Source organism: Peromyscus maniculatus, chromosome 6 (genome assembly GCF_049852395.1).
Source record: "Peromyscus maniculatus bairdii isolate BWxNUB_F1_BW_parent chromosome 6, HU_Pman_BW_mat_3.1, whole genome shotgun sequence".
Taxonomy (NCBI): Eukaryota; Metazoa; Chordata; class Mammalia; order Rodentia; family Cricetidae; genus Peromyscus; species Peromyscus maniculatus.
Window position 1 is genome coordinate 95,994,085 of NC_134857.1, and position 13,173 is coordinate 96,007,257.

The 13,173-nt window shown below is 41.0% G+C and overlaps 1 protein-coding gene across 3 annotated transcripts in view; it reads right to left on the bottom strand.

Moving 5' to 3' along the window:
• Nucleotides 1–4,503: 4,503 nt before the first annotated feature.
• The window catches only part of Cdc14a (cell division cycle 14A), a 176,904-nt gene continuing 168,234 nt past the window's right edge, over nucleotides 4,504–13,173 (bottom strand). For all 3 annotated transcript variants that reach the window (XM_076574866.1, XM_076574865.1, XM_015996533.3), the window contains exon 16: nucleotides 4,504–6,663. In XM_076574866.1, coding sequence (XP_076430981.1) covers nucleotides 6,634–6,663 — 30 coding nt within the window. In that variant the 3' untranslated portion in view covers nucleotides 4,504–6,633. The remainder of the gene's footprint in view (nucleotides 6,664–13,173) is intronic.

The following is a 13,173-nucleotide window of genomic DNA, read 5'->3' on the forward strand; positions in this document are numbered from 1 at the left end:
CCTAGAAACAGCTGCATATGTAGGACTGTAGCTAGAGTGTTTTTGTCCACAGTCAGGACAAATCTCTGTCACTCGCCATTCCCACAGCCGCTCAGACCCAACCAAGTAAACACAGAGACTTTCGTTGTTTACAAACTGTATGGCTGTGGCAGGCTTCCTGCTAACTGTTCTTATAGCTTAAATTAATCCATTTCTATAAATCTATACCTTGCCACGTGGCTCGTGGCTTACCAGCATCTTTACATGTCATGGCAGCAGCTGGCAGTGACTCCCTCCACCTTTTTGTTTTTTCTGTTCTCCTCTCTGTTAGTCCCGCCTATACTTCCTGCCTGGCCACTGGCCAATCAGTGTTTTATTTATTGACCAATCAGAGTAATTTGACATATAGACCATCCCACAGTATAGGACATGGCTACGGCAATGTCAATAGACACATTAGTGTGGAAGGTGAAATGTTTGCAGGGTCCCGCCCCTAGACATAGAACTACAGGCAGCTTATGACTGCTTCTCGAAGGAGAATTAGCCTCTCACAGGAATGAGCTTCCTTATTATTAGTTGTCCAGTGCAGAGTAATCAGCCTTAAAACCATATACACACACCACCAACAAAAACAGACTCAGCGATTGCATTGACATATATTTGTGCACGTGTATACAGACATACCCGGATATGTAACAATAATATTCAAGGAAAAATAGGCTATCAGCTTGAGAGTGGGAACATACATGAGAGGGGTTCCAGGAAAGGTAGCAGGGAGGAAAGGGGGGAAGCTGATAAAATTCAATTTTAATTAAAATATAAAAATAAAAATAAAGTAAAACTCTCTGCAATGATAAAAGTGGTTTTCTGAGCCTGGACTATGCACCCGACTGGGCTTGAATTCTTGCTCTCCTTCCAAGAGCCTGGAATCCTGCTCCTGCTGGGCAGCGTGAGCAGCACACAGCAGCCATGACACTCTTGGTTCCTTGGTCTCTGCTGGGTTTCCTAGTCGGCAGCACACCGCTCATTACCCAGGGATTTGTGCTCTGGACTATATTAGATGACTCCTTGAAAGCTGTATCTGAGGCCTGAGATGTCAGCCTCAGGTCTTTTCCTTTTCTCCACTTGCTCTGTATTCTTGGGTTTCCTGAGGCACAGAAACTGGGGTGGGGGGGGTCTTGGGGATCCCCAGTACACAGAGCTTTTCCTGGTCTAAGATCCTGACTTAGCAGTTGACTTTTTTCTCTCCTGCAGACCATGTGGGTGAACTTTTCCTCTTTTGTTTTACCTTAAAATTAGCAATCCTAACAACCTGTCACTTAACCAGAAATCCTTAATTAAGAATGATTTTCCCAGCAGATTTGACTTTAAAATAGATCAAGCTATCCAGAAGTCTCCATTTGTCATCTTAGTTGACTAAGGTTGTGCTCAGCAGTTCCAGTTCTGTCGTGACACAACATTGTCCCTCATTTGGCCTTTGGAAAGAGACTCCCCTGCACTCCAAGCAAGGATTCCTGGTGACACAAGGCTCTGAGCCTCTGATTCTACCGCCAATGTGTTTTCTAACAAGGCATGTCTGTTTCTTCAGTGTTACTGTACGACTCCATTCTGGCCATGGAAGGCACACGGTCTCAACGTGACATGAACTCCTAGTTAGGCCAAAATTAGCATGAAAAGCCCAAGATTAGTTGCCCAAGACTGGTATGAAGGAAGAAAGAGGAAGAGAATTACAACTTTCTTCAGGTCAGGAAAGGGTAGGTCTGTCTAACCCAGCTGGCCGCATAGAAGATGTACCTGTTACAGCTGCCTCAGAATTCAACAGGCAAAAGTCAACAGGATCATAGCTTCCAGAACTGAGGGAAAACTAGTATAGTTATAGTAAAGTTTCAGTGTATCTTTTAGAGGCCAAGTAGGTGGTAGACAGGTGAAGAGAAGATAGATAGATAGATAGATAGATAGATAGATAGATAGATAGATAGATAGATAGATGATAGATAGATAGATAGATAGATAGATAGATAGATAGATAGATAGATAGAAAGATAGATAGAAAGATAGGAAGGTGATAAAGAAAAAAGAAAGAGGAGAGGGAGGAAGAGAGAGGAAGAAAGAAGGAAGATAGTCATTATACTATAATGGTCTCTGGTTTTGATTTTTTTTAAATTTTTTAATTCTATAATTATTTTGGGGATCTGGATGTTGATATTGACCATCTAACTTGAGAAAAAATTCTTAAATTTTTTGAGCACAATAAATCTCAGTAAGAGTTCTGGAGTCAGCCGGGCGTGGTGGCGCATGCCTTTAATCCCAGCACTCGGGAGGCAGAGGCAGGCGGATCTTTGTGAGTTCGAGGCCAGCCTGGGCTACCAAGTGAGCTCCAGGAAAGGTGCAAAGCTACACAGAGAAACCCTATCTCGAAAAAACAAAAAAAACCAAAAAAACAAAAAAAAAAAAAAAAGAGTTCTGGAGTAGACCAAAGGTGTGTTTTCAACTTGTTTAGACTAGGAAAGGATGACAGACATCTTGCCATAGTTCACTCTCAAGTCCTAGTATCAGTTGCTTGGGAACTGGCGTCCAGCCCCAGCGTTCTCTGTGTGCACCTGCTGAAGCCCTGCCCTAGATCCTTTAGAAGAGGAGGAATACAAAGACAACGTGCCTCCTGGATAATCTCCACTTTCCCCAGTTTAGCATACATGCTTCAAGGGGTAGTTATTACTAGGTTTTACTTGCTTCGGGGTTTGTAGCCATTTTTACAGTTATTAATAGGTCTCTCTCCCCATCTAGCTAACTGCTAAAACATGTTTTAGTCAACTTGCTTAAAACTCAAGGAGAAATAGCTAATGGTAATGTCACCTGCCTTGATATTAGTGATATGTAAGCTGAAATAAGGCATGGGTGTGAAAATGTCCCTCCAAAAGATATATATTTTGTATTAAATATCATTCTTTCTACTTGCCAAAAGAAAAAAGTTTAAAAAAATTCTCTGGAAAAGCTATTTTTTCTCCTTCTTGATCTGATTATCATAATTCAATCCATAGAGGAAGACCCAGGTGGGAATACATTAACATTTCAATTCGGTTCAAAATAACTTAATACATTATTTTCCACTTTCCTTGGTATGTCGTGGTTGCTGCCCTCTATATTCAATCCCTTTGTAAATAAAGTAGTTCAATCTTATGAAATTCTTTCTGTAATTATAATTACTCCTATTTAATCTTCAGGAAAGACACCCAGTGACCCAATTATTGCTTTACTATGCACCAGGAAGAGGACTACAAGGCCCTTGTAGCACTAGGGAGCTCAGTCGGATTCATGATCCAATTGACTCATAGAGAAACATTTCACATAGAGATGGCTGAACATGTGACCAAAGAAAGCATGCACATAAGAACAGTATTAAATATATCATGTGCTGGGAGGTGGCAGCGCACACCTTTAGTCCCAGCACTCTGGGAGGCAGAGGCAGGCACATCTCTGAATTTGAGGCCAGCCTGAACTATAGAGTGAGTTCAAGGATAGCCAGGGCTACATAAAGAAACCCTGTCTTGAAAACAAAAAGGAGTGTGTGTGTGTGTGTGTGTGTGTGTGTGTGTGTGTGTGTGTGTGTGTTTATATGTTCTTGGTAAATCTATATTCCTGCTATATTTGAGTCATAGATTAAAAACATAAATAACTGGTCAGCCTTTCCAGATGTGTTTTAAGACTGACAAATCCTTCTGCATTCAAGGATAACAATGCCACATAAATGCAATAACCAGTGGGCAAAGAGTTTGTTGAGGTGAACTAGGTCCATTCATTTTAACCTCCTTTTCCACAGTAATTCAAGCTGTACCAACGATTTTCTGTTCTTTGAAACAGGTCCATAGATTCATTTTTTTTTTTAAATCTGTAAGAGGCCATCCCCTGATAACCTTTGACCTCAGCTGTTTTGTTCCCTGCATGAGAATGAGCTAACTGTAAATTCCCAACTCTAGACAAAAGCTGGGGTTGTAGTGCAATTAAAGAGTTTGCCTAGCATGAAATCTGGGGTTCTATCTCCAGCACTAGGAAGAGGAACAAAACAGACATAAAACCCCCTTCCCATCCACAGAAAAGGGTTTCCCTGTGCTTTCTGGAAAGGGGCAGGATGGGGTTACCATAATAGCTCATCTGATTTAGTTCTGTAATTTTTCCTTTAAGAAAAATGTTCATTCTTCTTCAAAAGGAACTAACGTCCAGCATGCTGGGCAAGCATCATCTATAGATGCAAATGACATAGAAGACTATAGCCTTGGGTCCTTAATGGTATTTTATTCACAGAAAGGAAACTCGGAGCCATAAAGAGAGAGAAGAGAAACCCAATATTCTCTGATGTTTGTGAGACTCGAAGTACAAAGTTGCTCTGAGCGTGTGGCCTGCTCCACAAGGAGCAGCATAAGGAGATCAATACAAGATCAGCCGAAAATCAAAAATTCTGAGCCCCAGGAAGCCAAAGACAGCCAACCACATGGAGTCACCAACAACTCAAAATCCAAATGACAAATGTCCAGGAGTAGATTGCATAAAACTTTTATTTATTAGCAGTGTATTCTTCTACACTTCAAAATAGAACAAAATATCTTCTGGAAGATAGACTATTCATAACAAAATACATGGCAAACAATTTTTATTATAAGTGGAGAATCTCTCTGCTATATAATCTCTATATTATATACATCCCCTCTTGGTGTGCCTTATGCATGTACATGTGTATAAATAAGCTTAAGACATACACATGTAGATACATAGGACATACATACACACAGAATTGTGGAAAATTTACAGTAGTCAACTTTACAATCATTTTAGTAGCTGCACTCGTTAGTGTTCATAGAACAACTAAAAATGATCATATGGTTCTCTTCCCCAACATCTCAAATGTTGCCTCAATTACTTTTCAATGATAATTTGAAAGAAATAGTATTCTCTTTCTATACAATGAACCAACTTTTTAGAATAATAACTCATAGTAAAATATTTTACTTTTCAACTTTAGAAAAGATATACAATTTAATTCCTCTTTGTTTTTTATTCTAAACACATATAATTCAACTTTCCATCAGGTGAGTGCAATTATTTGGTACTGCAGTTATGGGAAATTATGCTAACACACCTGAGTTAAACATTCATTCCAATGCCTTTTCAAAAGTGTAAAATGTGAACAAGGTGTCTTGCTGAAGCATATATACTAGTCTGAAGATATCACCTCCTAATAAATACATTATAAATAACTCAACAGTTGGAATAAAGCACTTTGCATGAATCAGTTTAACTAGGCTTTACCCATTCTCAAGCAGCCTGGAAGAGAATCGGTACCTAAGACTCTCTCATCTCATATGGACAAGAAGCCAATAGGCTTCTGGAAACAAATAGAGACTCACACTTACATGAAAGGGCTGAACGTACCCTTGAGGGCCCTTTCTCTCTGACATTAGTTCTAGACAGACCCGTGTGTACATGTGGGGAGGTGCTCCATTAAAATAACTCCTTTAGTGTACAGATCTACTTAGCAGCATTTTCTCTGGCTTATTCCTTCATTGCTTTGAAAATGACATCAGACCATGCATGCTTACAAGGCAATGACCACCTCGTACCCAAAGCAGAATGTTCTGAGTTATTAACTCTCTTGAAGGGCTGTTTTTTGTTTGTTTGTTTTTTGGTCTTTAACAGCATTATTGTACATTTACTGAGAGTGTTCTCACAAACCGTCGACATGATTCTTAAAATCCATATCCTTCCTTTGCCTATTTACAAGAAGGTATAAGCAAAATAGATGGTTTAAGGCATTTTTTTTAAAGCACTCATGAGAGGAGGAAAGAAATAAAAGCATTTGGAATGTTCTGTCATTTCACAGAGGAAAAAAAAAGTCATGCTTTCAGGAGAGACTCACAGCGATTTCTGGTACTAAAGAGATGCTAAAGTTTTTTCTTTTTTTTAAGCCTCCTACTCAAAAGGTTCAAGCAGAGAAACAAAGGGAAGGTTTTTTTTCCTAAATAAACCCTCTCAACATCCCCACTCTTGGTCGAGATGAATTTGGATGAACTCCAGTTCAGGCAGACTTCAGCAGAGAATGCTCTGATCTATTGGACTCACGGGGGAGCATTAAAAATCACTTTCTAGATACGTGCTCCCTCACTTTCACTTAATAAGGAAGAATTATTTACTCTTTGTAGACAAAACCATACTAAAGCTAAACAAATTTAAAATACAAATTTTTTGGTAGCAAACAGCAGGAAAGTCTAAATCAAAATATAGTCTAGCTTTTACATAATCTGATGTACTTATAAAATTATCAAAATAGTCTTTTATAAAGTTCATGATACGTATATAGTGTAACACTGTACATGTAAATGCAGTAACAAATGCATTACCGAAACACATTAAAAATAACCTTTTAAAATACCAAATTCAACATTAAAACTGTCTTTCCAGGCATGGACACCTCCCTAAACAGCATTACAGTGCATCTGTAGTAGTCGCTAGCCAGTGCTCTGGTCTCAAGTCTGTCCACAGTGCTATGTCTAACACTCTTTAAGGTAAGAAGACAGAGACATCCTCCGGGCGAACAGCCGTCCCCTCCACACTGCACGTCCTGATGTCTCAGAGTGGAACCGCCTTCACTGGTGTGGCAAGGCCTTAGTAATGAACATATTCAGACTGAAGGGACTGTGTAAGGAGAGACATAAGCTGAGGTTAAATTCCATCACACATAAAGCTGCTAAAACGTCATACAGCCTCCGCCTTCGACACGAGGCAGTTCAGGTCTGTTATATAAAAGACACATGAAATGAACCAAGGAAGCCAAGGAGAAGGGAGAGAACGCCTTTACTAAGAAAGCGAGACACTGGGTTAGGTAGAGTGATTGTTAGAAAACCTTCTCATTTCAAAAGACTTAATAATGTTTAATTGTGATTACAATCAAGAAATAATTGAAAGTAAAGGTGTGGCATCAATTTGATTCTCGAGCCTTAGAGTAGAAATATTGACTCCTACTCAAAAATATTAAATGATAGTTATAACTAATTGAGAGCTGTTAGAACAAACTTTGGATTTTTTTTTTTTTTTTTTACTTAATACACATAAGTGGCATGTAAACATTTATCAAACAGAATTAGCGGTCACTTAAATACAGTCCTTACGAATGCTTGAGTTTCATAAACCTTATAAATCCTTTCCATTACGGGAACAAAAAGTACAACTAGCTCTGGACTCTGATCTGAGGACCCAAAGGCATGGAGAGCACAAGGGTCCTGTGACGACTTCACAGCAGGTAAGCGCGGGTGACAATACACATCCTTGCACATTGACTTGGACACAGATATAAGAGGAGCATGAGGGGCATGCGTCAGAGTGCCAGGACAGCAGACACAAACCCCAAGAGGAGCGAAAGCAGCGGGAAGCTCAGCAAAGCTGTTTTTGAGCAGCGCATAGTGGTTAGCTACACAGAGGATCCAGACTATTCTAAGCATTAACAGCCCTTTGTGTGGTTCCCCTCCTCAAATACCCAGAACGACAAAGACTACTTGGTTCTCTACAAGACCCTTTCTTTTCTCACAATAATTTTTCAAACTGACCTGCAGTGTTTTGTTAACAGGATGTATTTTATCAATAGATCACACTGATTTCAAGACTGGTCCAGTTTGGTGATGGCATAACTATTAGTCTCTCTCTCTCTCTCTCTCTCTCTCTCTCTCTCTCTCTCTCTCTCTCTCTCTCTCTCTCTCTCTCTCTCTCACACACACACACACACACACACACACACACACACACACACAGAGTCACTTACTTTCCAAAGAACTTAGGAAAACACAAAACCAACAGTTCAGCTTCAAAGTCCCAGGAAACTTTACTCTGTATCAATAGCCATTTACTAAACATTTTTAACCCAAATTAGCAGTTATGGTCCTTATTCACAAAGGGCAAAACCCACTGTCATAACACAGGAAATAAAGGTGGAGATATTTCCTTAGTTAGATAGCAATGTGCACAGTGTAAAACTGACAGTGTGTACTACTAGCAAAGGACAGGAGGAAGAGAAAAAGGGGCCGTTTTCTGGGCTAAAAGAGGCTCAATGGTCAAGAAAAAGGAAAAGGGGAAAAGGTCTTCTCAGGTTAACTTCCTTGATTTGGATACGGTTTATAGCCAAGCTTCAAAAGAGCAGGGAGATGATAAGAATCACGCACCAGAATGTAAGTAGAGGGAATGTCCTGTGGGGTGGGCTAATGCCATCAACCCCGAGTGCTTTCAGCTTGTGGGACAGCAGCTGCTGTATTAGTAATCACTCCCCTGCTGCTTTCCCCCATGTCTCCTGAAGTCTGGAAATGAGTCAGAGGCACAGCCAGTGAAGTGTCTCCCTGGCAGCAAGGTCACCCCACACCTGCACATGACAGACACTGTGCCTGTTCTGGGATGTTCAACTTGTGCTTTTGCTCCAATTAGAAAAGTTGCAAATGCTCTCACTAACAGAAATCAGAAACTCCTTACACAGCGTGCAAACTCACAACACAGTTGTGTCTGCAAGCATCTCTTAGGGCCTCGGGGCTTCGTCAGTCGCCAATCAGTGCAGAAAACAGCAAAGAGCAGTCAGGTGACTAAAACTCCCTTCAGACAGCAGCGTATGCCGTGAACCTAGGTGTGTGTTCATAGTTTTAATTTCCTAACTCCCTGATCTGGAAAACGGAAGTAGTTTAGAATCCCGCAGGTTTCTGTTGCTCACACGAGGTATATATTCACTGGTCTCCTGACTAAAGCTTTTGCTTTTGCCTTGCCAAGTCCACAAACCCTGCGATTTGGTCCAGCTTCAAATACAGTCCTCACAGTCCCTCCTGCCTCGTGTTTTCCACACTCAGCTTGCTCTCACGGTGCTGAAATGGCTCTGCAGATCTTTGCAAACAAATTTGGCTAAAGCGGGAACCTTTTGTCCTGCCAGTTCACTTGTTTGACAAACAATTATAGATATATCAGGCAGCGTGGGATGAAAATGCAACACTAAGTTTCGAGGAACAAATCATACCCCATGGTTTCTTTCTTCATAGGGTACAAGGAAAGTTATAAAATAAAATAAAAAAGATCAGTAAAAAATGTGCTTAGCAAATTATTGCAACTTCAGTATTTTGTAAGAAATTAACTTCCTTTTATTCTCAATGTAAAAATAAAACTCTTGAATGAAAAAGACTAAAGGGGAAAGAGAAACACCAGCGTCTACAAGATCTGCTGACTTCAAGAAACCACAACTAACACTTTCAAGGCCTTTTATCTGGGGGAGGAACAGTATAGGGTGAGAGAAACAATGGATTCCAAAGCACTGCATGCCTGCAGAATGAGATTAGGTTCATGGGCCTGTGCTCAGCCGGGAAGACCCTGAAGAAAAGCGTCATGTACGCTACATGTGGTATCTCAGCACAGACGATGCATGCCCAAGCCTCCTTAGCTGACAGCGTAACTGGATGCACGCCGTAAGGAATCATGACTTCAGGCTTCTTGCACAGACACTAACAGGACTCCCAACTGTACAGAATGACTTCTAACTGTCTATATGCCACAGAAGTACAAGCCAAACTCCAAAGGCTTCGAACTCTACAAACGAGCAGACATAAGCAAACAAACATCGCACAGTGACCTCATATGACGGGTACAGTCAACACACAGGCACAAAAAGCAAACCACAACAAAAGTGCAGACTGCTACCTTCACACAATAGCCACAGAATGTATAGCAAAAATAATCCCGTTATATCCAGACCCCATTCCTTGTGTGTGTGCGCGCGCTCGTTCGTGCGTGCATGCATGTGTGTGTGTGTGTGTGTGTGTGTGTGTGTGTGTGTGTGTGTGTGTTCAGGTGAGTGGTGTTCAACCGGTACTAATGTAACAAAGATAGCAACCAAGTTACTAGATTTTTAATTTTTATAATAAAAATGTGCTTTGTATTTGAAAAACACTATCATTACTACCATTAACTTTATTAAACCAGATGAAATAGAAACTATTTGGAGTTCTTAATAATGAGATACATTACTTGCAGGTCATCTATTCTGAGAGACTTTTCTAGATGTCGGACACAGTTTAGACACCTTTTATGTATTTACTCATTACATCCTTCCTACCACCCATTTCACAGACGAGGAAATTGGGGCACATAGCAGTGAAGTTATTTGCCCCAGATCACTCACAGAGTCTGAAGCCTGGAAACCCAGCAAACATTGGTCCTGTAATCATTACTTACCCCGTGTAACAGGCTCTTCCACCCCAATGAGAACCAAGTTATATAAATTACAAAACAGATACCATATGTGTTACAATAAAGGAGATAGTAGAGTTTAAAATTCTTTTTCCTCAGAACTGAGTAAAAACAAATCACTCTAAGAACATTCACATGGCCAGATGTGGTGGCCCACACCTTTAATCTCAGCATTAGGGAGGCGGAGGCAGGAGAATCTCCATGAATTAGAGGTCAGCCTGGTCTATGCAGTGAGTTCCAGATCAGCCAGGGCTACACAGAGAAACCCTGTATCAAAGGCAAATCTACACTTCGAGTATTCTGGGTAAATAATGTTTTAATTCTGCTTGGACAGCATTTTGGGTTTTTTCCCCCCCAAATATTTATGCCAATATTTCTAAAATAAATAAAGACCATGATGAAAATAATGGAGATGATCATAAAAGGTAAAAATCATTTTAGGTTCACATGCGTTCACATAACCGGCACATTTAATCTGGAGTTCACTTGGTCAATAAATTCCATGGGGCTCTCAGACCAGATCAAGTCCATTATAAATGCAAGGCACTTCACTGTTCTAGTATGGATACCACAAAATAATGCAGCAATATTAGACCTGGGGAACAAGGGTGAAATTAATTGCTTGGCATTTTCAGCCTCCAAATGTTCTATGTCAAAATATAAGCTTCCACCCAGAAGCCCCATGCCCTAAAACGTTTTTTTTTTTTTTTTTTTTTTTTGGTTTTTCGAGACAGGGTTTCTCTGTATAGCTTTGCGCCTTTCCTGGAACTCACTTGGTAGCCCAGGCTGGCCTCGAACTCACAGAGATCCGCCTGGCTCTGCCACCCTAGTGCTGGGATTAAAGGCGTGCGCCACCACTGCCCGGCATCCCTAAAACGTTTGATGTAAAACAAAGTGTTAGGTAAAGAGATCAAGACTGCTTGTTCTGATCTGGAAACTCACTACCAATCTGTTTTGGCAGATGTACGTATTAACTTTAAAGTTTTAGCTCTCCTGGGGGTGTTTCTTCCTCAAGCCGCACAGCTACTCAGTCAAGGCAAAAAATCGCCTCCTAATTATAGATACACTTACAGTACAGACGGTTAGTAAATACAACTGTACGCCGGCTGTCAAGAGCAACAAATGAGAAGAGATGATGGAAGATGAGCATCTTGACAGCAGATGGGTAAGGACGTGTCTACTGTTCCGATGGTTTCACTAACAGCTCTCAGGGTTAGCCCCTCAGGGAGTCAGAGCTGTTTCTGGAACCCTGTGCAGCCTTTTGCTGCCCTGAATTTCTATTTCTCTATTTCCCCGAATCTCTTAAGAAAGAAAAATGTGGTCTCTTTGTTATCCCCAGTGTGAATTCCAACTATAGAGGCAAAAATGAAACAAAAAAATAATTTAACATTTTAGGTAATTAAGAAAGCTATGTATTTGGTAATGGGGGGTTTTATTCATACTCTAGCATCCGAAGTATTGAAGAACAAGTGAGCACTGGGGGAATTCTAATCTACAATCCCCCTCATGTTCCTCCCTACGTCCTTCTCGTGTCTCCATAATCACTTGAGCCTTTTTTTTAACTGCTTAAGAATTAACACACAAAACATGCACATCGATACATATTTCCTCAAATGTGGTTTCTCAACACTCTAAAGAGCTCCTTTCCAGTAACATAATGCAAACTTTTCAGGGATGGTGGATGAAACACCGCTGGAGAAGGCTTTATGGTCACCACGTCAACACAAAAACCCCAAACGGCTGTGATAAGATCGGCCTTGAAAAGGGTATATACATTTTCCTCGTCTCCTTTATGTATTCCAAAAGCCCCACAGTGGAACAAGACAATTCTGGTTAATTAAAACATGATGTAAAATATTCTTTTACCTTCCTACATGGCTTTTAATAGAGCCTTTTTCTGGGGGAATTTAATATAGGCTTTTCAACAATCACAAAGAGCTCACTGTCAGATGACGAGTTGTTGACACCCTACTTGACTCCGTTCAACCATGACATGAGTGTTTTCAGTTCATTCGAACCCCAAAATTACATGGATGCAAGCTCGCTTTATATTTATTCTCTGCTTTGGCAAAGCCACACTCCTTCAAAACACCGACAACTTCCAGATTACTGTACACTAATGTTAAAACTAAAACCTGGCCTTTCTTTTGAATAGCGTTTCACACACGAGCAGGGCTAATAGGGGTGTGGGGCCTTCCGGGCTCATGTGCCCTAACATGAGCACAGATACAGCATCATCCAACCTTTAGTTCGATGCTACCGATTAGGCACTCTCCATCCTGTGGGGCTTCAGGAAACAACGATGCACTGAGCAGCTCAAAAGCCAGCAGAGGAGAGAAGATGGTGGATATGTGACTGTGTGAGTGACAGATGTGTGAACTGCTGTATGGGAACTGGGAAGCAAAAAGGCCTTTCTGCCTGGATGGGTCACAGAGGTGTCATCGAAAGAACCTGTTTCAGCAGGCCAGGAAACATAAAACCATAAAAACAGAAAGGAAAAAGACACCGAATGAATGCCATATGCTCAGCTTCAGGCTCAAGCAGGGCATGGGTACAAGGATGCCAAGACACCAAGCACAGCTGCTGAAAAGGACACAGAAAACAAGGCCCAGGGCTGATGGGGAAGAATCTGGAGTGGCAAGCCAAGAGATCAAGAGTTGTTCCTGTAGACGGAGCAGAACCCCTGAACAATGCCAAATGAATACAGCTTCAACTAGGTCTTAGAAACTAATATGGACAACGGCATATGAGAAATTAAAGGCAAGAAATGCCTGTGACAGGGAGAAAGTTCAGAGGGGCTATTTAATAGTCCATAAAGACCAACTCTCACAGCAGAGGTAAGAATGGAAGGACTCAGAAAAGCAGGCACTTCATGAGGAGGCCTGAGGGGACCTAGAGGCAGCTGTGGTAGACTAAAGACTTCCTAAGTGATGTGCTTGC